Source organism: Rhinolophus sinicus, linkage group LG06 (assembly GCF_036562045.2).
Source record: "Rhinolophus sinicus isolate RSC01 linkage group LG06, ASM3656204v1, whole genome shotgun sequence".
Taxonomy (NCBI): domain Eukaryota; kingdom Metazoa; phylum Chordata; class Mammalia; order Chiroptera; family Rhinolophidae; genus Rhinolophus; species Rhinolophus sinicus.
Window position 1 is genome coordinate 161,421,053 of NC_133756.1, and position 26,202 is coordinate 161,447,254.

General features: G+C 61.5%; 4 protein-coding genes across 23 annotated transcripts in view; 3 read left to right on the top strand and 1 right to left on the bottom strand.

Moving 5' to 3' along the window:
• TOP6BL (TOP6B like initiator of meiotic double strand breaks) overlaps window positions 1–174 on the top strand; it is a 61,474-nt gene extending 61,300 nt beyond the window's left edge. For all 3 annotated transcript variants that reach the window (XM_074336754.1, XM_074336753.1, XM_019737676.2), the window contains one exon: window positions 40–174. In XM_074336754.1, coding sequence (XP_074192855.1) covers window positions 40–99 — 60 coding nt within the window. In that variant the 3' untranslated portion in view covers window positions 100–174. The remainder of the gene's footprint in view (window positions 1–39) is intronic.
• On the top strand, window positions 166–3,388 carry RCE1 (Ras converting CAAX endopeptidase 1). 9 transcript variants are annotated; one of them, XM_019737686.2, is made up of 8 exons: window positions 166–502; window positions 640–742; window positions 839–918; window positions 1,163–1,241; window positions 1,766–1,933; window positions 2,062–2,133; window positions 2,347–2,462; window positions 2,744–2,886. In XM_019737686.2, exons 1-8 carry the CDS (start codon window positions 236–238, stop codon window positions 2,750–2,752), a joined length of 894 nt encoding a protein of 297 aa, XP_019593245.2. In that variant the 5' UTR covers window positions 166–235; the 3' UTR covers window positions 2,753–2,886. The 9 variants fall into 9 exon arrangements, with proteins under 9 accessions (XP_019593245.2, XP_019593237.2, XP_019593239.2 ...); XM_019737678.2 differs by having other exon boundaries at window positions 172–502; window positions 2,358–2,462; window positions 2,744–3,388; XM_019737680.2 differs by having other exon boundaries at window positions 172–502; window positions 2,421–2,462; window positions 2,744–3,388.
• A 1,693-nt stretch (window positions 3,389–5,081) lies between these two features.
• Window positions 5,082–26,202, bottom strand: part of PC (pyruvate carboxylase) — a 91,971-nt gene continuing 70,850 nt past the window's right edge. For all 10 annotated transcript variants that reach the window (XM_019737667.2, XM_074336747.1, XM_074336746.1 and 7 more), the window contains 18 exons: window positions 25,807–25,972; window positions 25,573–25,718; window positions 25,364–25,481; window positions 24,941–25,092; window positions 23,413–23,531; window positions 21,194–21,356; window positions 19,421–19,603; window positions 9,781–9,925; window positions 9,320–9,409; window positions 9,011–9,232; window positions 8,426–8,582; window positions 7,599–7,839; window positions 7,246–7,495; window positions 6,787–7,031; window positions 6,524–6,703; window positions 6,200–6,448; window positions 5,779–5,919; window positions 5,082–5,704 (listed from right to left, as the gene is read on the bottom strand). In XM_019737667.2, coding sequence (XP_019593226.2) covers window positions 5,456–5,704; window positions 5,779–5,919; window positions 6,200–6,448; window positions 6,524–6,703; window positions 6,787–7,031; window positions 7,246–7,495; window positions 7,599–7,839; window positions 8,426–8,582; window positions 9,011–9,232; window positions 9,320–9,409; window positions 9,781–9,925; window positions 19,421–19,603; window positions 21,194–21,356; window positions 23,413–23,531; window positions 24,941–25,092; window positions 25,364–25,481; window positions 25,573–25,718; window positions 25,807–25,972 — 3,216 coding nt within the window. In that variant the 3' untranslated portion in view covers window positions 5,082–5,455. The remainder of the gene's footprint in view (window positions 5,705–5,778; window positions 5,920–6,199; window positions 6,449–6,523; window positions 6,704–6,786; window positions 7,032–7,245; window positions 7,496–7,598; window positions 7,840–8,425; window positions 8,583–9,010; window positions 9,233–9,319; window positions 9,410–9,780; window positions 9,926–19,420; window positions 19,604–21,193; window positions 21,357–23,412; window positions 23,532–24,940; window positions 25,093–25,363; window positions 25,482–25,572; window positions 25,719–25,806; window positions 25,973–26,202) is intronic.
• On the top strand, window positions 12,588–16,596 carry LRFN4 (leucine rich repeat and fibronectin type III domain containing 4). Its single transcript, XM_019737674.2, has 3 exons — window positions 12,588–13,436; window positions 13,859–15,217; window positions 15,773–16,596. The coding sequence occupies exons 2-3, from the start codon at window positions 13,869–13,871 to the stop codon at window positions 16,332–16,334; spliced, it is 1,911 nt and encodes a 636-aa protein (XP_019593233.1). The 5' UTR covers window positions 12,588–13,436; window positions 13,859–13,868; the 3' UTR covers window positions 16,335–16,596.

Sequence of the window (26,202 nt, forward strand, 5' to 3'; positions counted from 1 at the left end):
CGAGGGGTCCTCACCCCCCGACCCCCCTTCTTCCCGCAGGACGCGCTGTGGCTGCAGGAGGTCTCCAACCTGTCGGAGTGGCTGAGTCCCGACCCCTGAGTCAAGCCCTCTCCCCGCGCAGGATGGCTGCGGGGACCACGTGTTGTCTGTTTTTCAATAAACCTGCTCCACGCACCGGGTCTGTTTCAGTGTCGCGGGCGGAGTCGAGGGCGGGGCCGGGAGCCCGCGCCTCCGGATGACGTCACCCGAGTTTTCGGCAGGCGCGGGCCGAGCCCCGGAGGTTCGCGTCACTCTTGGGCGCCGCGGGTCCGGGCGCGATGGCGGCGCTGGGCGGGGATGGGCTGCGCCTGCTGTCGGTGTCACGGCCGGAGCGGCAGCCCGAGTCGGCGGCTCTGGGCGGTCCGGGTCCCGGGCTGTGCTGCTGGGTGTCGGTGTTCTCCTGCCTCAGCCTCGCCTGCTCCTACGTGGGCAGCCTCTATGTCTGGAAGAGCGAGCTGCCCAGGTGCGGGGGCTGCGCGCGCGGCTGGAACCCGCGCCTCCGCGAGGCGGGGCTGCGGGCGGAGCTCGGGCGAGCCGCGGGCGGGGCGGCGTTGTCTGCAGGCGGCTGTGGGCCCCCTGAACTTTCGGCCTCCTCCATAGGGACCACCCTGCCGTCATCAAGCGGCGCTTCACCAGTGTCCTGGTGGTGTCCAGCCTGTCGCCCCTTTGCGTGCTACTCTGGAGGGAACTGACAGGCATCCAGGTGCGACGGAGGCGGGGCAGAGGGCAACCGGGGAGAGGTCTCGGGTCTTTGGGGGAGGGAGCAAGACTGATGCCCCCGTTCCTGTGGCTCAGCCAGGCACATCCCTGCTCACGCTGATGGGCTTCAGGCTGGAGGGCATTTTCCCAGCAGCATTGCTGCCCCTGCTACTGACCATGGTGAGTCCTGCTTTATCTTCCCTCCTGTTTTTTGTTATTAGCATGAGGCTCCTTTTTGTTACTTTTTTTCTTAGTCTGATAGTGTTGTTTTTGACTGATGGGAGGCAGGAATTGTGAGATGGCTGGAGGCTCTCGGGAAATCCTGGCAGAGAACAGGAAGCGTCTCATGCGGCCTTGTCTGGGCAAGGGCAGTGGATTATGGTTTAAGCCTTTCGTTTGATTGCACCTGTTTTTCTGCTTTCAGATCCTTTTTCTGGGCCCACTGATGCAGCTCTCTATGGATTGCCCCTGTGACCTGGCAGACGGGTTGAAGGTTGTCTTAGGTGAGTCTTCAGGGCTGAGGGAAAAAGTAGGCACAGGCAGTTCAGGACAAAGGCACTCATCCGTCTCATGGTGGGACCTGACTGTGAGATGTGAGATGTGGTGTTTCCTCGTCAGTAACATGGGAATATGTAGTAAGTGGCCTGTAGGAGTCGGCCCCTGATATCCAAGGAGTCCCCTAGGGCCCCCAGCAGCACTTGGTGTGGAGTAGAGAGCATTGTTCCTTGCTTTCCCTAACCTCTGGCTTCTCCAAACCAGAGCTGGTCTTGGGCAGATTTTGATGTTTCCCAAGTTCACATCCAGGACGTCCTGCCTCAGCTACGAATGCCTTTCTGTTCAGTCCTCTTGAGATGTTGTCTTATGCTGGGGTCTGATAAACCAAGCTCGCCGTTTACCTCTTCTCAGGAGTATTGATACCTAATCTGAGTTTGACCGGGAAGTTTGTGGGAGAGGGGCATTTGGGGCCCTGCGGGTTTCTCTGTTCACTTGCTAGTCACTCATTGCTTGGCCTGAATCGCCACCCTAGCCCCTCGTTCCTGGGCCCGCTGCCTCACGGACATGCGCTGGCTGCGGAACCAAGTGATCGCTCCCCTGACGGAGGAGCTGGTGTTCCGGGCCTGCATGCTGCCCATGTTGGCACCGTGTACCGGCCTGGGCCCTGCCGTGTTCACCTGCCCGCTCTTCTTTGGAGTCGGTGAGTCTGTCCAACCTGGTCCTGTTAAGATGTTTGCAGCATGAGAGCCAAGAATGGGGCTCGGGGCCAGGGTAGGGCCTGTAGGGCAGGCTGAGCAGAAGGTGATGTGGTTTTCACCTTCCTCCCAGCGCATTTTCACCACATTTTTGAGCAGCTTCGTTTCCGCCAGAACAGTGTGGGGAGCATCATCTTGTCTGCAGGTGAGTCCTTAGAGCGCGTGCCTGGGGCCATCCCGGGTTGGGGTGTGTGAGGGTGTCCCCGATAGCCACTCTGGAGGGAGAATTGGGAACAGAGGGCTATAGTATTAGAGGGGTGCTGACCCTGGGAGTTGGGGTGTAGGACAGCCAGAGGTGCTGGGGCAGCAGCCGCTGCCCCCAGGGGGGAGGGGATGTCTCTGGCTGATGGGTGTGCAGTGCTGGGACAGGAAGGGCCTGCAGGTGTGGTTACGCGGCCTCCACGTCTCCAGCGTTCCAGTTCTCCTACACAGCTGTCTTCGGTGCCTACACTGCTTTCCTCTTCATCCGGACAGGTTGGTCCTCAGTCTCTCTCGGGTCTCTGGGGGCTCAGGCCCACAGGAGGGAGGGGAGAATGGGAAGACTGCTCTAGGAGCGACAAGTTTTTGTTTCTTAAACTTCAGTCCCTGGGCCCTCAGCCTGGTGAGGTCTGAGCGATGGAAGGAAGCAGAGGCCTTGGCATGTGGGTGGATGAGCGGGGCGCTGATCTCCTGTCAGGGAATGAGGGTCATTGGCCCTGGAAAGGCCCGGGAAGGTGCTGGGGCTGCTCCATGCGCTGCTCTGTCTCCCCGCCCAGGACACCTGATCGGGCCCGTCCTCTGCCACTCCTTCTGCAATTACATGGGCTTCCCCGCCGTGTGCGCGGCGCTCGAGCATCCACAGCGGCGGCGCCTGCTGGCAGGCTACACCCTGGGTGTAGGACTCTTTCTGCTTCTGCTCCAGCCCCTCACAGACCCCAAGCTCTACGGCAGCCTTCCCCTGTGTGTGCTCCTGGAGCGGGCGGGGGACTCAGAGGTGCCCCTGTGCTCCTGACCCCTGCTCCTGTACACACTCGTGTGAACTCTCATGGGCTCCCAGCCCCTCCCCATCGAGGGGGAGTGCAGGGGAGGAGCTGGCTGGGGTCCCCGAGATCTCAGGAATTTTGTAGGGGATTGAAGCCAGAGCTAGTTGAATCCCAGGGACCAAGAGAAAGGAGCGGATATCCAAAGGGTGCGGCTCCTCGAAATGGATGCGGAGCAGCTGGGAGTGAGGGGACAAGGTCCCAGGAGCCGAGCACCCCCCTCCTCACTTTGGACTGCTGCTTCTCTGAGCGCCTCTGCCCTGAAAAGCTGCTGGGGGTGCAATTTACAGAACGCCTCCCCCCAACTTCCCAGGGTTTTCTCATTGTCTTTTTGCATCAGGAACTTTGTATTGGGATATTAAAGAGATTTAACTTGGGTAACATGGCCTTGGACCTTTGGGAATTTAATCTATTTGGGTTCTTGGGAGTGTGCCCACCACCTGTCCTAGCACATTGAACACTAATCTCTGGGCAAGTCAGCTTGGTAGGGACAGTTCCCAAGAGTAGGGACAAGATGGGGGAGCGGGGCTCTGGGTGCCTTGGGTCTCGCCGCTTCCTCCTTCCTGAGCCAGGCCCCCAGTCCTAACACAGGTGGGCCTGGGACTGCAGGTACCAGGTGTGGGCCCAGCTCATCCTGGGGTCTGTGCCTTGGATACCAGTGTCAGGAAATGGGATGCAGGGCCCTGTCCCCAGCGATGGAGCCTCCAACCTATACCCTCGGACATGGTGGAGGCTCCTCTGTGGGGCCCCACCAGGACCACCCCAAAGTCTACCAGCCTCATGTTATACAAGAGGAAATAGATCCAAAATGGAAAACGAGCCAGCTCAGAGTCACCTGGGAGTGGAGGCTTTTCTGGCTCTCTCCACCTCGGACCTCTGCCACCGTGCTGCTTGTCTGGGCCCTGGAGGAGCCTGGGACAAAGGCTGCAGCCCTGAGAACAGCAGACCCTGCTGAGCAACACTGCAACACAGATTCTTTTTTAGAACCTGCTAACGTTCTACCGGCTCTTCTTTTCAGAATGGTTTTCAGGTCCCATTCCAGACTCGGGGAGGGTGTCCTGAGTCCCCTTCCCTGAGGCTGGTGGTTGAAAGAAACAGATGTGCAGTCACTTCCTGTGGCACCCCCAGGTTGGCTGTGACTAAACTATATTCACCTGGATCTAAAAGGGCATCGTGACAGTCATACACCTACCTTGCTGGGAAGTTCTGTGCAGCAGCTGGCAGAGGCAGAGGAGGGTGAGCATGGGCCTATTTGGAAGGTACCTTGGGGATCCTGGCGTCCAAAGAGGAGGCTGGCAGGCTGCTGGGATGGTTCCCTGGGGGTCAGAGTATCTGGGCTTTGCCCCTCCATGTCCTCCTCATGCTCCTCTGCTCAGGAACGGACCCCCCAGCCCATCCTCACCTCCCCCATGTGGGGGCAGCAGTGGTGATGGAGGCAGGGTTGCTGTCCCACTCCAAAGGTGAGAGAACTGGGGCTCAGGATTACGGTTCTCCTGAGAGCTGCTTGTCAGGGTGGGCAGGCTTAGGGCCTGGGACTCGCAGTCCAGTGTCGCTAACCTCCCAGCAGAATCCTCACCCCGAGGTTCCCACACCATCTCGCCTGCCTCCCGGAAAGTGGCACCTGTTTGTGTCCAGTCCTGAATGGATGGAGTGGGAGGTTGGCCCTGGGTTTAAAAGGTAAAGAAAGCAGTGTGTTTGGAAAGCAAATCCACTGACAACCTGAATTTGAACCCTCTCTGCGTCTTACTAGCTGTGCTGGTTCTAGACAAGTTATTTAACCTTCCTGTGACTCCCATTTCTGTGTCCATAAAATGGGCGTAGGCTGATTGCCTGAGTTAACAGGTATTAAGTGCTTAGAACAGCCTGTTCGGCTCACCTGGCCCCGACTCTCAGCGACAACTAGCTAATCCTGTTTGGGTATGTATACAGCAGGCACTCAGTAGTAGCTTAAACCAAGGCTACTACTGTCATCCTCACTACCCTCCAAGGAAGAAAATAACAGCTGGCCTGGGTGGTCCAAGAGGCACTTTGCTGAGTGGCACGAGGGGTGACCTGCAAAGGACCCAGCAGTGGAGGCAGGGGAAAGCCAGTTTTATTGAGGAAAGTTCTCAGGACTTGGGGCTTAGGTCTCCCCCCAAGGGGTAGGACCCCTAAACCTGCTCTCCTGGCTCCTAGGCCCACCTGTAATATCACCTGTAGTCTCCAGCAAGGATAGGACCCTTATTTGGCAAGAGGTGAATATGAGTGACTGTCCACCAGCAGAGAAAGGATAGATGGCTGGAGAAGGAAGGGCCACCGCCGGCAGTGTCCTGCCACAAGCGGCTGAGGACAGGCGCTCCAGGGCCAGGCCTTCCTGCCCTCAGGCCCCGGCTGGCCTGGGCCTGCTCTGGCAGCAGCGGCTGTAGAGGGCTTGGGGTGGGGACGGCGGGCCGCAAGTCTGGGGCAAGGTCACTCAATCTCCAGGATGAGGTCATCGCCCTCCAGTGTCATGTCTGTGTTTACATGGACCTTGCGGACAGTGCCTTCAATGGGTGACGTCACCACAGTCTCCATCTTCATGGCGCTGAGCACACACAGGGGCTGGCCTTTAGCCACCTTGTTCCCTGCAGCCACCTTGATGTCTATCACCTTCCCAGGCATGGGTGCCCCGATCTGGCCTTTCACGTCCTTCAGGGCCTTGGGGTGAAAGTGCATCTCCTGCAGACAGGAAAGGGGACGTGAGACAGCAGGCCCCGCTGCCCCTGCCACCCGGCTGGCACGGGGAACAATACCTTCATGGCCTGTGTGTCCTTGACGAGAATGGAACGCAGCTGTCCATTGAGCTCGAAGAAGACCTGCCGCTGGCCAGCCCGGTTCAGGTCACTGACTGCCAGGGCTTTGATATGCAGTGTCTTGCCCCGCTCCAGCTCCACCTGCAGCAGGACGTGGAAGCTCAGAGCGGGGAGGGGGACAGGTGCGAGGAGAGCAGCCCCACCCCCACCCCACCCACCCCCGTCCCAGGCAAGTTCCCCCATCCTGGACTCCAGCTCCTTACAAGGCCTGGCTCCATCTCCCAAGGGTACTTTGTGCACCCAGAGCTTTGAAAGCCCGGTGCCAGCCCGGCCAAAGTCTAGTGCTCCAGATGTGCTGGGTCCTTAGGGCTGTGGGGACAGGTCCCGCGGGGGTGTGTACATGGGTGCCAGAGCCACTGACCTCAAACTCCTCTGCAATTTTGGGTCCCTGGAGGAAGAGGCGGGTATTGAGGCTGTCCAGGGGGCCAAAGGTGGCAGTGAAGTCCTTGAAGTGGGCAAAGACGTCGGGGTAGATGGCCGCTGACAGCACGTCCTCCGGGGTCAGCTCCTCCCCGTGCCGCTCTGTCAGCTCCTTCTCTAGTGCCTGTAGATCCAGGGGAGGGAGGGAGGCTCCAGGCCGCCCCTCCACCCGCGGCAGGTCCTTTAGCACCTGGGGAGCACAGCAGAGGGTCAGGCCCGGTTCCTACGCCTAAGCCCCCCCGACACTGGGCTAGGCCTTCCCTACCTTGGAGCGAAGGGGCTCCGGGAAGCCCCCGTGCGGAATGCCGATGTAGCCCTGCAGGAACTCCACCACGGAGCGGGGGAAGGACAGCTCTTCTGCCTGGGCCTCGGCCTCGGCCCTGCTCAGCCCGTTCTGCACCATGAACTGGGCCAGGTCCCCCACGATCTTGGAGGAGGGTGTCACCTGAGGAGAAGGGCCCGTGCGTTAGGGTGCCAGGCTCCTTATAAAGACCCAGAAGCGGGGGAAAGGGGCACGGCCTGGCTTACCTTGATGAGATCGCCGAGCATCTGGTTGGCTTCCACGTAGGCCTTCTTGACCTCCTTGAACTTGGAGCCCAGCCCCATGCTGTGTGCCTGGAAGTGCAGGTTGGTGTACTGGCCCCCTGGGATCTCATTCTCATACACGTCCGAGTTGCCAGACTTCATGGTGGCCGTGCAGTCAAAGGCAGCATACAGTCCCCGGGTCCCCTCCCAGTACTCACTGTAGTCAAACACGCGCTCCAGGGGCACCCCTGCAGGGAGGCCAGAGGTAGGAGAGGGCTGAGAAATGTGCCGAGCGCCCAGCTGCTCCTCCAGGACCCCAGGGCTAGCTCAGGTCCCACCTCAGACTTGGGTGATGGAAGGCATGGCCAGGCAAGGGTGTGAATTCTAGAACCCTCCAGACTCCATGGGACCGGTGGGGGCGTGGCTTTGAAAGGGGATGGCCACGGGCTGCTCCTTCCCTACCTGTGTCCAGGGGAGTGCCTCGGGTACAGGCCACCAAGGCCCCCATGCTGGGCTGTGAAGTCATCCCGGACATGGAATCAGCTGCCACGTCCACCACATCGGCCCCAGCCTGGGCACAGGCCAGCATGGCTGCCACGCCTGCCCCTGACGTGTCATGGGTGTGGACGTGCAGCGGGAGGTCAGGGAAGCGGTCCCGGAGAGAGCCGACCAGCATGGTGCAGGCCGCTGGCTTCAGCAGCCCTGCCATGTCCTGTGCGAAAAGAGGACGAGATGGTAAGAAAGGGACAGTGTGCCTGTGGAGGACAGGAGCGGGAAACGTGTAGGGAGGCCGAGAGGTGGGCTGGCCCAGGCACCTTGATGCACAGGATGTGGGTGCCAGCTCGCACCAGCTCTTCGGCCAAGCCCATGTAATACTGCAGCGAGTACTTGGTGCGGCTCGGGTCGGCCACGTCACCCGTGTAGGAGATGGCGGCCTCCACCACGCCACCAGCACTGCCTGCGGCCTCCATGCCCAGCAGGAGATTGGGCAGGTAGTTGAGGGAGTCAAAGACCCGGAAGATGTCCATGCCATTCTCCTTGGCCACCTCACAGAACCTGAGTGGGTAGGAGAGCCCAGGGGTTAGCCCCCCACCACCCCCCACCCCCACTTCCTTCTCTGGCTTCTGGACCATCTGTGGCCCCTGGGTGATGAGTTCTTAGGGTCTGGCCTGACGGGGCATGGGACCCAGTCAGTGGGGGGGGGGGGGTAGGCACCACAGTGTGGCCTCCAGGGCAGCCTGAGCTGGGCAGGGTCGCCCCAGAGGCATGTGGGCACAGAGCAGAGCTGTCCATGCTGGCTGGGCCCAGGTCAGGAGTAGCAGCCAGTCTTTACTTTGCAAAGGAATGAGGGAGAAAGCCCTGAACAAGGAGTCCTGAGGCCAGGTCCCAGCCCCCGCCGTATATCACGTGGCCGGGGACAAGTCACCGGCCTTCCTGGGGCCTCCACTGGCCCACGAGCTAGAAGCCCTTCCAGTTCTCCAGCTGTAATTCTGCACTTGATGACATTTCCAAATAGCAGCCCCTATTGGGCGCAGCTGCTGGGAGGCTGTTTGGAGCCCGCTGTGGGAGCACGGGCCATTGCCGTGTGGCCTGGCACCTGCTGTGTGGCGTCTCCCCCACACCCACCCGACCCCGGGCTCACTTGAAGACCACATTGTCGGGGTAGTTGGTGTAACCCACGGCATTGGCCCCCCGCAGCAACATCTGGAACGGGATGTTGGGGATGAGCTCCCGGAGCTCCTGCAGACGCCGCCAAGGGCACTCGTACAGGAAGCGCATTGCAACGTCAAACGTGGCCCCTGCGCAAGGACCAAGAGTCCCAGGTCAGCCCCAAGTGTCCCGGGGACCCCACCATATCCTGCAGCTCTGGCCTAATGCCAGGCCCTGCTTATCTTCAGGGTCCCTCACATTCCCACCCAGACCCCCCAACATGTTTCCCTTCACTGATCTCAGGGCAGCTGGGGCTGTGTCCTCTGTGCCAATTCTGTGCTATAATTAAGATGTGTTGCCCCGCTGACCCTCAGCTTCCTGGGTCTCAGCTCTGCGATCTCGCACCTGGCACCAGGCCTGGCCAGAGTGGGCACCAGTCACCGTTTGCCTTGTTCAGTCCTCACCAGTTCCCTCAATGTCAGCACCTCTAGCTTCTCCTGCGAGTCCCCAGTAGCCTGATCACACGGGGTGCTCAGTTCCTGCCAGGCCCTGCCCACCGTCCAGCCCTCCGGCCTACCTCCCCAGTTCTCTATGCTGAAGAGCTTGCTGAAGTTGTGGGCCACATAGGGGGAGATCTTTTTGAGGTCGTGGGTTCGCACGCGAGTGGCCAGCAGTGACTGGTGGGCATCCCTGAAGGTTGTGTCCATTAGCAGCAGCCCCGGGTGGCCCCGCACAGCTCGAGCAAAGCCCTCGGGCCCCTCTCGCAGCAGGATGTCTCTGAAACCAGCCGGGGGCGGGCCTAGGGCAGACCCAGCATTAGCACCCATTCTGCAGATGGCAGCCTCCTCTGTCTCCCCCACGAGGTGGCAGAATGGGTCTCACCTACCTATGGGCACCACAGGGACAATGGGGTCCGTGGGACTGGGGTTGGCCTTGACAGGGATCGGGGTGGTCGGGCCATTCACCATGATGTGTCCTGTGGGGAGAGTGGGTAGTGGGTCAGGGCAGACTGGGCAGAGGCTTGAGTTGAGGGCAGGAGTGAGAGTAGGTGGGCTCAGGGATGGGGTGATGCCTCCAGGATGCCCAGCTCTCCAGCTGGCCCGTCCTGGGTCCAAAGCCAGGTCCTCCTGGGTCCAGGCGGTGGGGACCTATTGAGGGCCATGTGGATAGAAAAGGGGGTCTCTGAGATCAGGAGCAAGGAGGGTAGGCGGGGTGGGGAGGGCAAAGCAAAGGAAGAGGACTAGATTGAGAGCAGGGGCAGAGGATGCTAGGAAGCTCTCTGGGCGAGGGGCCTGGAGCAAGGCCTCTGGGAGGGGAGGGGAGAGGAGGGCAGTCTTGGGGACGGACCGAGGTAGTGCAGCAGCTTCTGGGCCCGGTTCTGCGCGGGCCGCAGCTGGAAGAGCTCCGGGTTCTCGTCAATGAACTGGGTGTCCACGGTGCCTGCCAGGAACTGCTGGTTGTTGAGCACGTTCTGCAGGAAGGGGATGTTGGTCTGCAGGACAGAGGTGGGTGGGAAGGTGTCACCAGGCAGCAGGGCGGGGAAAGGAGAAGCAGCTGACAGTGGCACCCGGGCCAGCAGCTTCCCAAGTTCCCCAGGATAGCACATTCCTGTGCAGTCGCATTTCCCCATCTCCTCACCACCACCCCGCTTCTGGCAGTCCCCAAGCTGTCGGGGCTGAGCCCGCTTCCTCCCTCCTTGCTCACCCCAGATCATGTGCTGACTCCCACCTCCTCCTTCCTCAGGGATCTGAAAACAAGCACCTCCACACCTCCCACAGCACAGGAACCGGATTGGGCCTTTCCCACAGCGCCGTGGCACGAAGCAGCCACATCCCCAGCCTCCCAGCCATGCTTAAAAGAGGCCTCTGCCTTCAACAGACCCCCCACAACACACATAACCAGCCACACTGGTTCCAAGGTCCCTCCTCGTGGCCAAGTCCATGGGCACCTGCCCATCCTCTTGCTAACAGCTCCACCTGGACATTCTGTCCCTGGGCTTGCAAGACATCTTGCTGTCCTCCTCCTCCCTGGTCACCACTGGGCACTCCTTTCACCCCTGCAGGATGGAGGCAGCAGGGCTGTCACTAGGCCTTTGCTCATACAGTGCTCTCCCTGGAGGGCCTCTCCCGGCTTCCAGTTCACCGAGATCCCAAAGCGGAAATGCCTCCTGGGCCTCTCTCCTTGTGGGTCCCTCACACAAGCTCACCAAGTCCCAAACCAGCTTTCCTCACGCTGTTCTCTTCCGCCTTCTGGCCAGTGCCTGGCCACCCACGTACCAAAACCTATGACCCATCACCCTCACCACCCTCTCCTATTTCACTGGCCAAGCTGGGCGATTCTACCACGGCCAGCTCTGGCCAGGCCAAATGTGCCTTGCCCTCTCACACTCCACACTGCTGCACCTGCCTGCTAAGCTCTTCCCGGACGTCTGAGCTCAAAGGCCTTCTTTGTCCTCATCTCCTGCCCTCACAGCACAGCTGGCTCCCTTTTCTAGAGGCCCCCATGGGATCAGCTGTCGGACAGCTCATCATTTGCTGTCTGCATTCCTCGCACACCTGCGTTTCTTGGGGTGGGGGTGCTGTCTGATGTACCTGTGTCCATGTGTTTTGTGCACATGGGCCCTCAGTTCTGCTCAGTAAACGGCTGCGTAATGGGATGAAGCTGGGGCAGGTCAAGTCCAACCCAGAGGCTGCACCGGAGCCTGGGAACCAGCACTGTGACAGGTGCCCCATGACTATGAGGCTGTGTGGCTGGGATTCCAGCGTGCGTGTGCCTGTGACCACATGGCTACAGCGCTGGCTGTCACTTCAGAGAAGGCGTCTCCATGTGTTAGCCATTCTAGATTTCTGTTGGCACCTTCAACAGGGGCTCCAGGCCCAACATGGGCTGCGGGTCCCTGTGGCTGCTCTCAAGGGTGCCTGCCCACCAGCATCCCACGAGTGGTCACTGCAGTGGGACCCAGCCAAATCTGCCTCCTGCCTGTCTGCTGGGACAGGTCAGATTGTCCCTGAAACTAGTCCCTGCCCCTCCTAAAGGACATGTCCACTGGGCCAAGGCATGGCATTTGCGAAGATACCAGTTAAACCATCTAAAGGACCTAGAACCACACAGGGGTGAGAAAGATCTTCAGAGGCCATCCCGTCAAACCCTGTATTTCCCTTTTGTAGATCTCTCCCCCTTTGTAATTTTGGGGGCTATGTCATCCCCACTGTGCTGTAAGTTCCATGGGCCCAGAACCAGGCCCATCTGGTTCCTGACGTACCCCAACCACCAGCACAGGGCAGGCAGCACGTGCTGGATGCCAGCAAACACGTATGTTTAGAGTGAATGAAAACATTTTTATGGGCAGAACAGGAACCAAGAACTAGCTGATGCCACTGAGCAAGAGCTGACCCCGGGGGTAGGATCCAGTGTCTTCATTTTACAAATTCAACAGCTGAAGCCTGGGGCGCGACAGCAGTGAGAAAGGCTTCCAGCTGCCGGGTGACAGCGCCTCACCGGCTTATCATTTCCTCTCCTCTCACCCCATGTGGTACCTAAGTACATACCATCAATACCCCTTGGCCCAGATGAGGACATTGTTTCCGTGGTTAAGTAGCCTGCCAAGGTTACCTGTTGTGCCAGGCAAGATTAGAATTCGGTCTGTTTCCCTGAGTTGCCACCTACCAGGTCTTTAGGAATCAGGTCGGAAGGGAAAGGAAGGGAAGGGGGGCGGATCCAGGTAGCGTGAGGACTAGGAGATTCCCCCGGCGGGAGGGGGGGGGGAAGAGTACCTTCCCTTGTATCCTAATTGGGCGACCACTACGCAGGACCAGGGTGCCCCACCTCGTCTGAGCTCCCACCCAAACCTCAGCTCTGAGGCAGGAAGCCGGGACCTCCCCACCCCCATCAGGAGCCCTTTCTCCGAGGACCCAGGCTAATCCACGGCCGCTCTCCCAGGGAAATGGCCCGACAGGGGTCAGAAGAGGAGGGAGGGGCTGCGGGCATGGCGAGGACCACTGACGCACACCTTTAAACGGCGTGCCTCCGCCGGCCTGCTGGGAAACCGCGCCGCACAGACCAATAGGACCGGAGGCGGAGACCGGTTGGCTCCCAGCTCGCAGGGCGGGCGGGGAGCCTGGGAAGGGGGAGGGAGAGGCGGGCAGTGGGGCGCGGCGCCAGCCCGGAGCCGAGCCCTCGCGGCCCCACCACGCAGCACCCTCGACGGGGGCGTCGCCCAAGCCCCCCCTCTAGGGCCCCGTGCGTGTTGGGGACCCTGCACGTGACTCGGTGATGCAGAACGGTTATGACCTTCAGAGTGTGTCTGTGAAGCGAGGGTCCCAGCAACAGTGCGGGTTTGCACCCGGCCCTGCCTGTGGGTGCGGGGACGTGTGGGTGTGTGGGCATGTGTGGGTGTGTTGGGGAGGGTGCCCAGCGACATGTGACAAAGACTCCCATCTCTGAGAGATGGTGAAGGGGCCCGGGAGCTGGCGCTTTGTCTGGCTGGCTGCAGAGTGACGGTTCGCGCAGCGGCGGCAGGAGCCCGGGCGGTGCGGGATGCCGGGGCGCCAGGGTACCCGGGGGCGCGCGCGCCTATGCCAGGGTGAGTGCGCTGCGGCAGCGCCAGGGGCCTGCGCGGCGGGCCTGCGCCGGCCCGAGCCTCGGGCGTGACCAGGAGCCACCCGTGGGCGCTGCAGTGGCCGCGTGTCCCCGTGACCTCTGGAACCAGCCCGGGTGGATCCCCACGCGCTCCTCCCCGTCCGCCCTCCACGTGCGTGTCCGCGGCGCGCGTGCTCGCTGGCGCGCACCCGCCTGCCTGTCCGCCGCCACGAGCCGCGCCGGGAAAAGGTGCCGGGAACCGAGTGAGCCGGGGCTGCGGGCCCAAGCGCCATGGGCTGGAGGGCGCCCGGTGGGCGGCCGGTCAACCCCGGGCCTCGCCCCCGCCGGAGAGCCACCTGGAGTCGGTGGGGTCCGGCGGGGCCCATGGGGAGGCCGGCCCGCGCCCCCTGAACTACGGATACCAGGTGAGGCCCCCCTCCCCCCACCGCGCAGGGCACAGCGTGGGGGCTGGCTGGGGAGGGGCGACAGGCCAAGGGAGGGGTTTGAGGGACACCTTCCCTGATGGGGGAGGGGATAACGCGGAGTGGGGGTGCTCTGGCGATTCCAGGGACGCCAGGGAAAGGAAGTTCCGGGACCCTCCCTGCTCTCATGCCCATCTCTGCTTCCGGTCTCAGGCCTCACCTTGTCCCCAGAGCTTGGACTCCCCCTAACTGCTTGGGAGATGTGATCTTTACTCTGGGGGGGTTGGACCTGTAGGCCCCAGCCTTCCCTCAGCCCTGGGGGCCCCTTGGGCCTCTGACCCTGACCCCCGCTAGGACTGGGCTCTGGGCACCGTGAGCACCTGCAGCAACCCCACCTGGGCCTGGGCCTGGGCCCTTCCCTGCAGGGCACTCACCATGGCCCCACCGCTCCTGCTGCTGCTGCTGGCCAGTGGAGCGGCGGCCTGCCCCCTGCCCTGCGTCTGCCAGAACCTATCTGAGTCGCTCAGCACCCTCTGTGCCCACCGAGGCCTACTGTTCGTGCCGCCCAATGTGGACCGGCGCACAGTGGAGCTGCGGCTGGCTGACAACTTCATCCAGGCTTTGGGGCCACCAGACTTCCGCAACATGACAGGGCTGGTGGACCTGACACTGTCCCGCAACGCCATCACTCGCATCGGGGCCCGCGCCTTCGGGGACCTGGAGAGCCTGCGCTCCCTGCACCTGGATGGCAACAGGCTGGTGGAGCTGGGCACTGGCAGCCTGCGGGGGCCTGTCAACCTGCAGCATCTCATCCTGAGCGGCAACCAGCTGGGCCGCATCGCACCCGGGGCCTTCGACGACTTCCTGGACAGCCTGGAGGACCTGGACCTGTCCTACAACAACCTGCGGCAGGTGCCCTGGGCTGGCATCGGCGCCATGCCTGCCCTGCACACCCTCAACCTGGACCACAACCTCATTGACGCGCTGCCCCCAGGCGCCTTCGCCCAACTCAGCCAGCTCTCCCGCCTTGACCTCACCTCCAACCGCCTGGCCACTCTGGCCCCCGACCCGCTCTTCTCCCGGGGGCGTGACGCCGAGGCCTCACCCGCTCCCCTGGTGCTCAGCTTCAGTGGGAACCCCCTGCACTGCAACTGTGAGCTGTTGTGGCTGCGGCGGCTGGCCCGGCCCGACGACCTAGAGACCTGCGCCTCCCCGCCAGGCCTGGCTGGCCGCTACTTCTGGGCCGTGCCCGAGGGCGAGTTCTCCTGTGAACCGCCCCTCATTGCCCGCCACACACAGCGCCTCTGGGTGCTGGAGGGCCAGCGGGCCACACTGCGGTGCCGGGCCCTCGGTGACCCTGCACCCACCATGCACTGGGTCGGCCCCGATGACCGGCTAGTCGGCAACTCCACCCGAGCCCGAGCTTTCCCCAATGGGACCCTGGAGATTGGGGTGACAAACGCTGGGGACGCAGGGGGCTACACCTGCATTGCCACCAACCCTGCCGGCGAGGCCACAGCCCGTGTAGAGCTCCGGGTGCTGGCCTTACCCCATGGCGGGAATGGCAGCACTGAAGGTGGCCGGCCGGGGCCCTCGGACATTGCTGCTTCGGCCCGCACTGCTGCAGAGGGCGAGGGGACACTAGAGTCTGAACCAGCCGTGCAGGTAACGGAGGTGACCGCCACCTCAGGGCTGGTGAGCTGGGGGCCAGGGCGGCCAGCAGACTCCGTGTGGATGTTCCAAATTCAGTACAACAGCAGCGAGGACGAGACCCTCATCTACCGGTGAGGACCCACTTTGCAGCCTCTGGGCTCCCTCCTTTAGGGCGGGGCCACCTCCTGCTCCTCCTCTCCTTGGGGTTTCCACACACTCCTCCTTAGCTTCAGAGCTGCCTGGGGGAGGAGGGGGGGTTGGGGTGCAGAGGGCAGGGACAGAAGGTGGGCAGTGCTGGGAGAGGGTGGGCAGTGCCGCAGGGGTCTGTCCCTGTGGCTGAACCGGCTGCAGGCCTCCTGGCCATGCTCTGTTTTAGCATGTGGCCAACGTACATGCATGTTATTTCTGTCTCTGTGAGGTCTCCTGGGCTCGCCCTGGGCCTGTCGGCACACACCTGTCTGTCCCCCTGCACTGGCTCCGGCCACACATGCATGCCTGTCTTGATTTCTCCGCCTTCTTGATTAAACATACAAGGTCGTGTGGTCCTAGGGGAAGCGGCTGTTTAGAGCTGGGATCTGGGAGCGCATGGCGAGGGAGGGCTGTGACGGGGGCTGTGAGGCCATGTGGGGTGGACCCAGGCCCTGGCCCCCGACGCCTGGGCTCTGACCACCAGACTTTGCCCGCAGGATCGTCCCAGCCTCCAGCCACCACTTCCTGCTGAAGCACCTGGTCCCTGGTGCCGACTATGACCTCTGCCTACTGGCCCTGTCACCTGCCGCTGGGCCTTCCGACCTCACAGCCACCAAGCTGCTGGGCTGTGCCCACTTCTCCACGCTGCCTGCCACGCCCCTGTGCCACGCCCTGCAGGCCCATGTGCTGGGCGGGACCCTGACCGTGGCTGTGGGGGGTGTGCTGGTGGCTGCCTTACTGGTCTTCACTGTGGCCTTGCTGGTTCGGGGCCGGGGGGCTGGGAATGGCCGCCTCCCCCTCAAGCTCAGCCATGTCCAGTCCCAGACCAATGGAGGCCCCAGCCCCACCCCCAAGACCCACCCACCACGGAGCCCCCCGCCTCGCCCCCAGCGCAGCTGCTCCCTGGACCTGGGAGACAGCGGCGGGTGCTATGGTTACGCCAGGCGCCTCGGAGGAGCCTGGGCCCGGCGGAGCCACTCTGTCCATGGGGGGCTGCTGGGGGCTGGGTGCCGGGGAGCGGGGGGCAGTGCAGAGAGGCTGGAAGAGAGTGTGGTATGATGGGAGGGGAGTCGCCTGGGGCGGAGGGCAAAGGGCAGCCGGCCCCTGGCCTGGGTGGGTGAGCACGGCCGGGAGTCCCTCCCGGGTCTACCCGCGGTACCTCAGGCCCCCTCGTGCTTGGCAGGACAGGGGGCCATTTCCCTGGTTCTGGCTTGAGGGGACAGGTCCTTCCGACAGGTGCTCACAGCCGTCGAGGCAGGGGCTGCAGCCACCAAGGGGGAGTCTTGTTTGTCTTTATAATAAAATGATTGGGGACACCTCAGTGCTAATCTCTGGTCTGGTCCTGCTAGGTTCCCTGAGGGGGGCCGGTGGAGGCGCGTGGACAGGACAGGCTCAGGGCTGGGGCTGCCAGCCCCGTAGAGGCGGCCCGTGCAGCCTGGGGTGCCCTTGGCCTCCTCATCCTTCTGGTGCCTTCCGACCCGTGTGAGCCCAGTCCCAGCCCCTAGAGAACTGCGGGAGCTGGACCCTCAGAGCTGTGCGTGCATCTGTAGGTGCAGAGGACCCCTGCTGGCAGGCCATGGACAGGATGTGAGGTCCTCACAGCAGCGTGGAGCCTACAATGCACAGTGGCCACGGGAGCAGGAGGGAGATGGCACAGTCCCCAGGGGCAAAGGCATCTGAGCCGGTGACATTAACACAACTCAGACCGGCCCCTGTTGGTCACAACCTTATTCACCGTCTCCCAGGGAATCTAATTTGTAAAATGTCACCCCAAAGGGATTGGGACGGGCTTGGAATCCCACTGCCCAGGACCCTCTGGAAGGTTCCAGTCAGTGCTGCAGGCCGAGTGTGATCTTAGCTCCCCGGTGGTCAGACACCCCCATGACTTCACTCTGGGCTTGTCTGGAAAGACTGAGTCAAACCTCCTACGCCGGATACGAGGGGCAAACACCAGCGGGGTGCCCACACCCTCATGGCCACTGGCCTGCTCTAGCCTCCGGCCCGAGGAGCCACAGTCCAGGCGTGGCTGCCTTGCTCTGCTTCCTCTGGCCTCAGCCTGGGCCCTACCAGTACCTCCCAAACAATCATGGCGCCTGGGCATCGGCTGGAAGGAATCAGTGCTCCGGACACGAAAATAGGCACACGTGGTCCCCCAGTGCCAGGCACACCCAAATGCTTCGAAAACATGCAGGGTCCTGGCCCCCACTGTGGAGGGTGAGCGCTGGCACCCCAGGTCCTGCAGTGGTGCCCAGGTCATGCCAGCCACAGTGCATGTGCCCAGGGGGTTTTTGTATAAGGCCCGCTTGGTTCTGACGAGCAGCCCGGTGAGAGCTGGCACAGTGTGTGTGCACAAGTGCAGGCCAAGCTCACACACTTGTGGGTTTGCACAGTGCTGACAGACACGTGCCTGCCCTCCCAGCCCCGGACACATACCTGGGTGTAGCTCATGAGAGATCCTGGTTTAAGTAAATGGAACAAGGTTCTCAGCAAAGAAGAGCAGGGGCGCTTGAGCCCCGCAAGGGCATGGAGAGGGTTGGGGGGGAGGGCAGGAGGGAGGCACAGCATGCAAGATGGGGAGGGGCAAAGAGCCACAGGGTGGCAAGTGCAGGGCTGGCAGAGGCTACAGGCATGGCAGGAGCCAGTGGCCTGGTGTGGGTGCACATTTGGGGGGGACACTGGTGCACCCAGGAACTGGGAACCTGTGTCCTGCACTAGCCTCCCACCTTCTGCCTGTAGCCCCATGACCCTGATGCCCCTTCTCCACCTCCAGGGCCTTCAGACACTAAGTGCTTGTGAGCCCTCCAGGCTATCAAACAGGTCAGGGGTCCCATGGCCCAGGGGCACAACCACAGGGGACAGCTGGACTCACCAAGAAGGATGACACAGCAACGGGGTGGGTAGCAGGGTTCCCTACTGGGGTCACGGTACACACTGGCTACCCAGCCCTGGAAGCAGCCCCAGGACACCACGCCGGGAAAACCAAGCCCCCTCATCAAGAACTCGGGCTGAGCACAGGACATCATGACACGTCTCTGCCACGTGCAGACCAGAAGCCCTCAGGCTCCTCATGGAAGAGCGCAGAGACCCCTGGCGCCTAGAAGCTCCGATGCCTGTGAGGTGGGCTGATGGCCTGAGGGGAGATGCCAGCCAGCACAGACCCACGGGCTCCCTCCCTCCCACTCTCCCTCCCACATACTTTCTTCAAAGGCTTCTGCACCCACTGGGGCATCTGCCAGGACACACCACAGCGCTTGGCCAGCAGGTGAGAGGAGTGACAGAGCGCTGGGAGGGCAGCACTGCTCACGTGCCTCAACCCCACTGGCCGAGCAAGCAGCTGAGAAGGGGACGCCGGGGGGCCGGCAGCCAGCCCCCTGCACAGCTCGTGCACGGCAGGCAAGGCAGCGAGTCCTCTGCTGTGGGCGCCCATCCTGTGGGAACTCCCAGAAGAGGATGAAGAGCTGGTCTGCCTGGCGGCCACCCCCTACAGTGGGGCCTGTCAAGGGTCTGATGGCAGCATCTGCCCAGGAGACTCCCACAGACACATGGCAGCGCCGGCCTCAAGGCAAGACAATGTGTGGCTGTGGTTTCATCTCTAGCTACAGAGCCCGACCAAGACGCCAGTGGGCATTTTGGGTTCCTGCCGGCCTCTGGGCTGTGAGACCCCGAGGGCGGGGGCCCTGGCCTCCCTCCGCCCTGCTCACGCCTCTGGGCTGCGGCTGCCCTTCCCGCTGCCCCAGAAGCACGTGCCAGGCCAGGTGGAGGGACAGTGAGGGCGGGCGGGGGTCTGACTTTGTGCAAAGTGACCTCAGCCATATGGCCTGTGCTCTTGCCTAGGGGCTCCCCATTTGCCTGGAATTAAGAATTCCCTGGAGAGCTTTTTCAAAACACAGGCTCCGGCACCCCTGCCGAAATCTGTGGGGTCGGACTTTCCAGAGGGAAAGCATAAGGATTTTACACACATTCCAGGATCTCACCCAGGAGGGTGGGAGAAGCGTAGAGGAAGACTCGCACCTGGCCGAGGGCCGGTGCCCTGGCTGACTCCCAGGGACACAGAGGGCCTGGCAGCAGCAGTGACCGGGTGCAGCCCGGAGAGTCCACATGCAGCGAAGGGCAGGACAGACGCAGGGATGTAAATGACCTCTCACCTTCACGCCTCGGACTCGGAACTCGGCCAGGGCTCTGCTCATCTTGGTGGCCGCTGTGGGGTGGTCTTTGCCGTGGGCGATGACTTTGACCAGCAGGGAGTCGTAATGGGGGGAGATGACAGCCCCTTGGAAGGCAGAAGCGTTATCCAGGCGGATGCCCATGCCCTCCCCACTCCGGAACACCTGGGGAAGAGGTGAGTGGGGTCAGGAACCAGCTCGGAGGCCAGAGGCAACATTCGGCCCCCGGCCCAGGCTGGACAAGTGTAGGCCCAGCACGAATGCACCCACCGGTTAACCCCAGCTCTGGCTTGTGAAGTTTTGTTTAATTTCTGCCAGTGCCCAGAGAGGGAGGGATGGGGAGAACGGTGGGTCAGAGAGAGACTTGGGGGGCAGACCCGGGGGCTCCAAACACATAGTCTAATGGAGACGGGACCACAGTGGGGCCAGAGGTTCAGGGGGTAACTGCAGCACACACATGTGAAGCCCGTGATGGGGGCAGGGGAGCCTGCACCAAGCAGGGGGACCCCTGTGAGGTAAGGAGAGGAGGAGTGGAGGGGCCTGGGACAGCCACTGCACCGCGTTTCTGCTTCTGAGCACACAGGCCTGTGTTCGATAAAAAGGAACTTAATAAAATATTTAAGGGTGAACACTCAGCTGTGAGCAGGACTGTCAGCTAAAAATATTCTGTGGTGAACCAGGCCTTGGGAGGGCAGCGGGGAGAAGGCAGCGTCGTGTCACATCGCAGGGCTGCCCCTTCCTGGTCGCAGGCAGAGAACTCAGGGCCCTCCCGCTGGGCAGCAGTCGGCCATTGGGGCTGGCCCCCACCTGCAGACTCAGATTATTCCAGAAACAGAATGCGGCTGGCAGCTCTCTGCCTTGAGCCTACCAGCTCTATGTGACTTTCAGAACCCAGACAGCCCCCCAGAAGCCCAGGACCTGTCTCAAAATCGTCCCCGCCCTCCCCTGAGCTCCTGTGCTGCTTCCTGGGAGGCTCAGGCAGGAGACCAGCAGAGGCAGTGGCAGAGCCGGTGACACACAGGATCCAGAGGGATTTTTAGCCAGCATGACATAGGGGCCAGGGAATGCCACCCGAGCAGGCCTCAGGGCTCCTGCTCTCAGCCATGGGACAGGATCAGGGAGGGGAGGGGACAGATGGCTGTGTGAGAGGAGAAGGTGCAGGCAGTGTCTCCAAAGAGGAAGTGTCCCCAGAGGCAGCGGGGGGTGGGCCCCCCTCAACCTCCTCCCTGCCCCCGACCACCTCCGGATTCCCTCATTCACCTTTACAGGTCACGTTGCTCAGCTTGGCCCCTCAGCTAGGACATCTGGGCCCCAATTCTGTGCTGCACCCCTGGATGCTGCCTTGCCAGCCACCCTCCCTCAGACTGAAAGCAGGACAGAGGCCAGCAGGACAGAGGCCAGCAGCACTGCTCCGTCTATGGCTCTTGTGACAACAGTCAAGGGCCTGGGCTCAGTGGGGCCCCTGCCTTTGGTTCCACCAACTGCCCTGCTGCCTGTCCCGGTGACTGGCCCACTGGCTCGCTGGCCTGTGCACACGGCAGCATCTCCCCACAGAGCGCTCCCCCAAATCTCAGACCGTGCCTGGCTCCCACACTCTACGCCAGTTTCAGCACAGCCCAAGCGAGGGTTCTCCCTCACTGCCGGGCCCCCTGGCTCCTTTGTGCCCCTGGGAGAGCAGTCGAGCCCAAGGGAGTCTCCACGCAGGCCGAGACCCACAGTGCGCCCCTTGGAATGAATGTGGAAATGAGCGCCTACCTCGATGCGGCCGGTGTCCGGCTGGAAGCTGCGTGCGGGGTCCTCGGTGGTGACCCGGCACTGGATGGCACAGCCGTTGATGCGGATATTCTCCTGCCGCAGGCCCAGGTCAGGCAGGCTCCGGCCCTCGGCCACGTGGATCTGGGCGTGGACCAGGTCCACACTGCAGGTCAGAAGACAGACCAGGAGGGGAGTGTGAGGCAAGGGATGGAGGCGGCTGTGGTCCACACACAGACCTGGCCCGCCCTGCCCATCCTGCACCCCCCACCCCGGGCTGGGAACTGCACGGTCTGAATGAGAACATGGCAGCTGGAGGGAGGCTGGGGTCGCCTCCTGCACTATTTGCATGAATCTGCTCCTGCACCCCACAAACTACCCCTCCCTGTGCTCTGCCCTTCTTTCTCCCTGGGGTCTCTCTGTCCTCCTGTCCCCGACCCCAAACCCTCCCTTCGTTAAGCCTGGATTTGAAGCCTCAGACTCCCATTCTTAGGGCGGTTTGTGGCGCTCTGTGTTTGTGGGGGGGGGGTATGGGGGGGTTGCAAGAGAGTGGGGTTGTGAAGGCCAGGATCCTTGAAATGGGGAGGGGCCACATGGGTGGGCACTGTGGTCAGGATGCTATCCTCTCAGGACCTATTGCAGCTGGGCTTGTGTCCAAGCCCCCCCCCCCCCGCCCCGCCCCGCCCCACCGAAGATCTGAGAGCACAGAGCTCTCCAAATGTGAGCTTTATAAGTCTGCCCCACTGACTGCCATTCTAAGGAGCAGCTGTTAGAAAAACCTCCGTGTCTTGAATTTATTGTCACCGAGGCTTGTGGCAGGGACAGCCTGGAAACTTCCTTGGCCAACTTTCCTCCATGGTTTGTATTTCCTGCTAAACCACCTCATAGCAGTGATGACGGTCACCAGGCATCACCACATCTGCACGCCACGGACTACGGCTGTGCTCTTTCCAAGCTCTAGCTCCACAGCAATGTTCTGAGAGTCTGTCACTCCTACCAGAGGAGGAGCCCGAGGTCAGAGAGGCCACAGCTCGCCCTAGCGCCACACAGCTCGTGACCTGGGAAGAACCTGCAGGCAGCCTGTGTCTGTCTGGCTCAAACCTCCACAAGTAAGCAGACGTCTGACCTTCGCAGAGCAGGCTCATGGCAGGTTCAAGGTCAACAACTTTACAGCAGCACAACAGGGAGAAAGTCACGTAGGGCCAGAGTATGAGGCTGGCACATCTGCCTCAACGCAGCCTTTACCTCGAGAAAGCTGAGTCTAGGGGCCTCCGTGCACATGCTGAGCAAAGGCAGGAGCCCCCCACCACATTCTCACTCTCAGGTGGGGTGAGAGGTCGGGGAAGGAACAGCCAGGAAAGTCCCAATGAGAGAGACTGGCCCCAAGCCAGGGCTTAACAACTAAATGGCTCGAAATATGAATCTTGAAACAAGGAAAGACCATTTTAATTGTTTATGAAATGGGCAGGTTTTTTAAACTGCCTATATTCGATGCTTGTGGGAGAACAAATTGGTACAAGCAATCGAGAAAGCTAATTAGGCAAGATGTTGCTTAACCTGTGCTCAGGTAACCCCACAAAAGGTGTTGGTCCTCAGAACTCTTCAGAGAGGGAGGCAGATTCAGGCCCAAAGATGTGAACTGACCAAGTACAATGGCCCGGGGGAAATGCCTTCAGCAAATATTAAATTTAAAAAGTAGAATAAAACTGTTATGCAAAACATCGCAATTGTGTCAAACTATTTACATAGTAAAGTAAATCAAGATGGAAAAAAACCAAAAGATTTTGAGTGGGCTTAGGAAATACAGCACAGGGCTGGAGAAAGACCTGGGTTCCAGTCCCAGCTGTGTGACCTTGGACAACTCTCTTAACCTCTCTGAGCCTCGACTTCCTCATCTAACTTCCCCCCACATTGAGACTGTTGACTTGCAGCACGGCACAGCCGGGGGCGCCTCAGTCCCCAGTTCTGAGGGCAGGGCTCTGAATTGTTTTTTATTTGCTCCTTTGTACTAACACAACAACCATGTCATGCTTTTATAATAATCATTTTTGTAAAAAGTGAGTAACTGTTCTCTACCACAGGGAGAGTGAGCTGAGCCCCAGGTTGTGTGCCCGCCAGGAGCCACTGAGAGGATTCTACTCAAAATGGGAGGATACTGCTTCCCTTTAGCCTGCCCCTGGGCTGACCCCTGACCCCTGACTCCTGGCCCAGCCCGTGCTCACTCGGTGATCTCCTCGGTGACAGTGTGCTCCACCTGCAGGCGGGAGTTGACCTCGATGAAGTAATGCTTGCCATGCTTGTCCACCAGGAACTCCACGGTGCCCGCGTTCTCGTAGCCCACCTGTAGAGCGGCCACATGAGCAGGGCGCAGTGACGATGGGCGCCTGACAGGGACAGATTGTAGCCTCCCTGCCCCCACAGACGGCAGGCAGCCCACCAGCCCTGCCCCCAGAGCCCACGGCTGGGCCCCTGCCTCCCAGCCTGGCCAGCTCTTCAGGACTCTGCCGGGGGCCTCAGATGGCTGCACCCAGCTCTTCGGGGCAAGACAGACACTCCCATCTGCCCCACAGGCCCCACCGACGCGTACCCCGGCCTCTCCTGGATGCGTCTTATCCTTAGAGGGGCTTCAGAAAGTTCCCCTCTACCCTGTCATCGCCTGCGGCGACCACCCAGACAAATGCCACTTGAGAGGAACCAACCAATGATGATTCTAACTCAAAATTCAACCCTAATTCCAGTTTCACTCTGGTCCAACCAAAACCACAAACTAGACTTCAGTTGGCTCCCTCAAATCTGTTATGGAATGAGATATTAAGTAATAGTAAGCCAATAAATAAGACCAAACTCAAGGTAAAAACAGTCCTCATATGAAATAACCAAAACCTCAACTCTAAATTGGACCCTAATCAACGCCTCATATTAACTGTGGCTGAAGTCTCACTGCAGAGCCCCAGCCCAGGCTTTTCAGTTTGGGGAAGGTGACATGTGCTGTCCTCTTCTGGGCCCGGCTGCCCTGAGGGAGCACAGCTCTGAAAGGAAAGAGGAACAGGGACAACCTAGGGGCCGAGGGGGTGCGGGGCCGATCTGAAAAGATGCTGTCATCTGGGGCTCTCGGAAGGGAAGGCAGAGGTGGGGACAGGATGTCTGGACTCTGCGAGGGGATGGGATGAGGAGGGCCGAGAACGGAGAGCAGGGCCCCTGCTGAGGCCTGGCCATCGCAGGCGCTCTCCCGAGCCCAGTCTGGGGGCAGGCCACTGCCGGACGCCGCTGCCATCTCTGGCCTCCGTGCCCCGGCAGAGCAGAGATGGGCAGAGATGGTCCCTTAGCAGTAAAGGGCTGCGACAACTGTGCTGCAGCGGACAGCTAAGGACGAGTGAGGACCCAATGCCTCCATAAGGTTTCTTAATCTTGACAGAATGCACTGCCCCTCATGCCCTTTGTTCCAGGAGAAGCTCGATCGGTGCAGAGGGCGCTGAGGGAGTGGCCGGCGGCCTCTTTCCCTCCCTCCTCTCAGCCTTCCTGGACTCCAGGCTTGGCCTCTGGGCCTGGTGCCTCTGCTCTCATGACAAGGGTCCTGAGGACCCTCAGCAGCCATCTGCCCTCCAGCAGAGTCCTGCCCTCCCTTCCCAGAGCCGGTCACCCTGGGCCTCCCTGCTCCCCAGTGGACTATCCACCTCTGGGCCCGTGTCCTGCAGGAACAGGCTCCTCGTCTCTGTGTGGGGACTGTACCCAAGAGCCCCTGCCCTTCACCTGCTTAGCAAGTTTGACAGAGTCACTGGTGAGCCGGGTCCGAAGCTGGGGGTCTAGGTGGGCGGCAGGGGCAATCTCGACCACTTTCTGGTGCCGCCGCTGGATGGAACAGTCTCTCTCGTACAGGTGCAGAATGTTCCCGTACTGGTCCCCTAGGGTGGGAGGCAAGCTGGGCTCAGCTTCTGGGTCTGCGCATCTCCTGGACGCCTGACAAGCCCCACACCAGCGCTGTGGCCCATCAGTGCCTGCTCCCAGCAGTGGGGGCAGCCGGGAGACAAACGGCCTCCCCTAGGCCCACCCCACCTTTGTGGGAGGGTCTTCCTGAGGGCGAGCTTCTGGAAATGGCCCAAAGGCCCGCCCCTGGAAGGAAGGTCGGGGCCTGCGGGCTCCTGCCTCGTGCAGCGGCGGGTACGCCCCACTCACCCAGGATCTGCACCTCGATGTGACGCGGATTCTCAATGAACTTCTCCACGAACAGCGCCCCGTTCCCAAAAGCAGCCAGAGCCTCCGAGTAGGCCCGGGTGTAGTTCTCCTCCAGCTCCTATGTGGACGAAGACCCAGCAGGGGTTGGGCCCTGGGCACCACCCCGCGCACCCCCACCCTGGGGCTGCGCTGCGGGCGCCCCCACTCACCTCGTAGCTGTGCACGACCCTCATGCCCCTCCCCCCACCGCCATAGGCGGCCTTAAAGATGATGGGAAAGCCGTAGGTGTTGGAGAACTCGTGCGCCTCATGCAGGGAAGTGATAGGGGCGTCTGTGCCAGGAACTACGGGGACACCTGTGGGGAGACAGGCATGTGGGGCCTTCGTCACTGGCTGCAGTGCCCAAACCCACCAGCCCCCTGCCTGGACGCCTGCTGTACCCACCTGCAGTGATGGCGATGGCCCGGGCTTCCACCTTGTCCCCCATCTTGCGGACCACCTCTGGGCTGGGCCCGATGAAGCGGACCCCTGCGTCCTGGCAGGCCTGGGCGAAGTCTGCGCGCTCCGACAGGAACCCGTAGCCGGGATGCACCGCGTCCACATTGTTTTCCTAGGGTGCAGGCAGGAGTGGCATGCCCCTTCAGTTCCCCCCACAGGCCCCGACCACACCCTGGGGCTCTCATGCCTTCCCCACCTCGCTTGCTGGACTTGTTCCTTTGTTCACTCATTCACTGATGCATCCATCCACCCATCCATCATCCATCCACCCACCCACAGACACTGCTGGCTGTGGGGGCCAGCGTGGCCTGGGGAAGGCACAGGACCCAGCCGCAGCCCTAC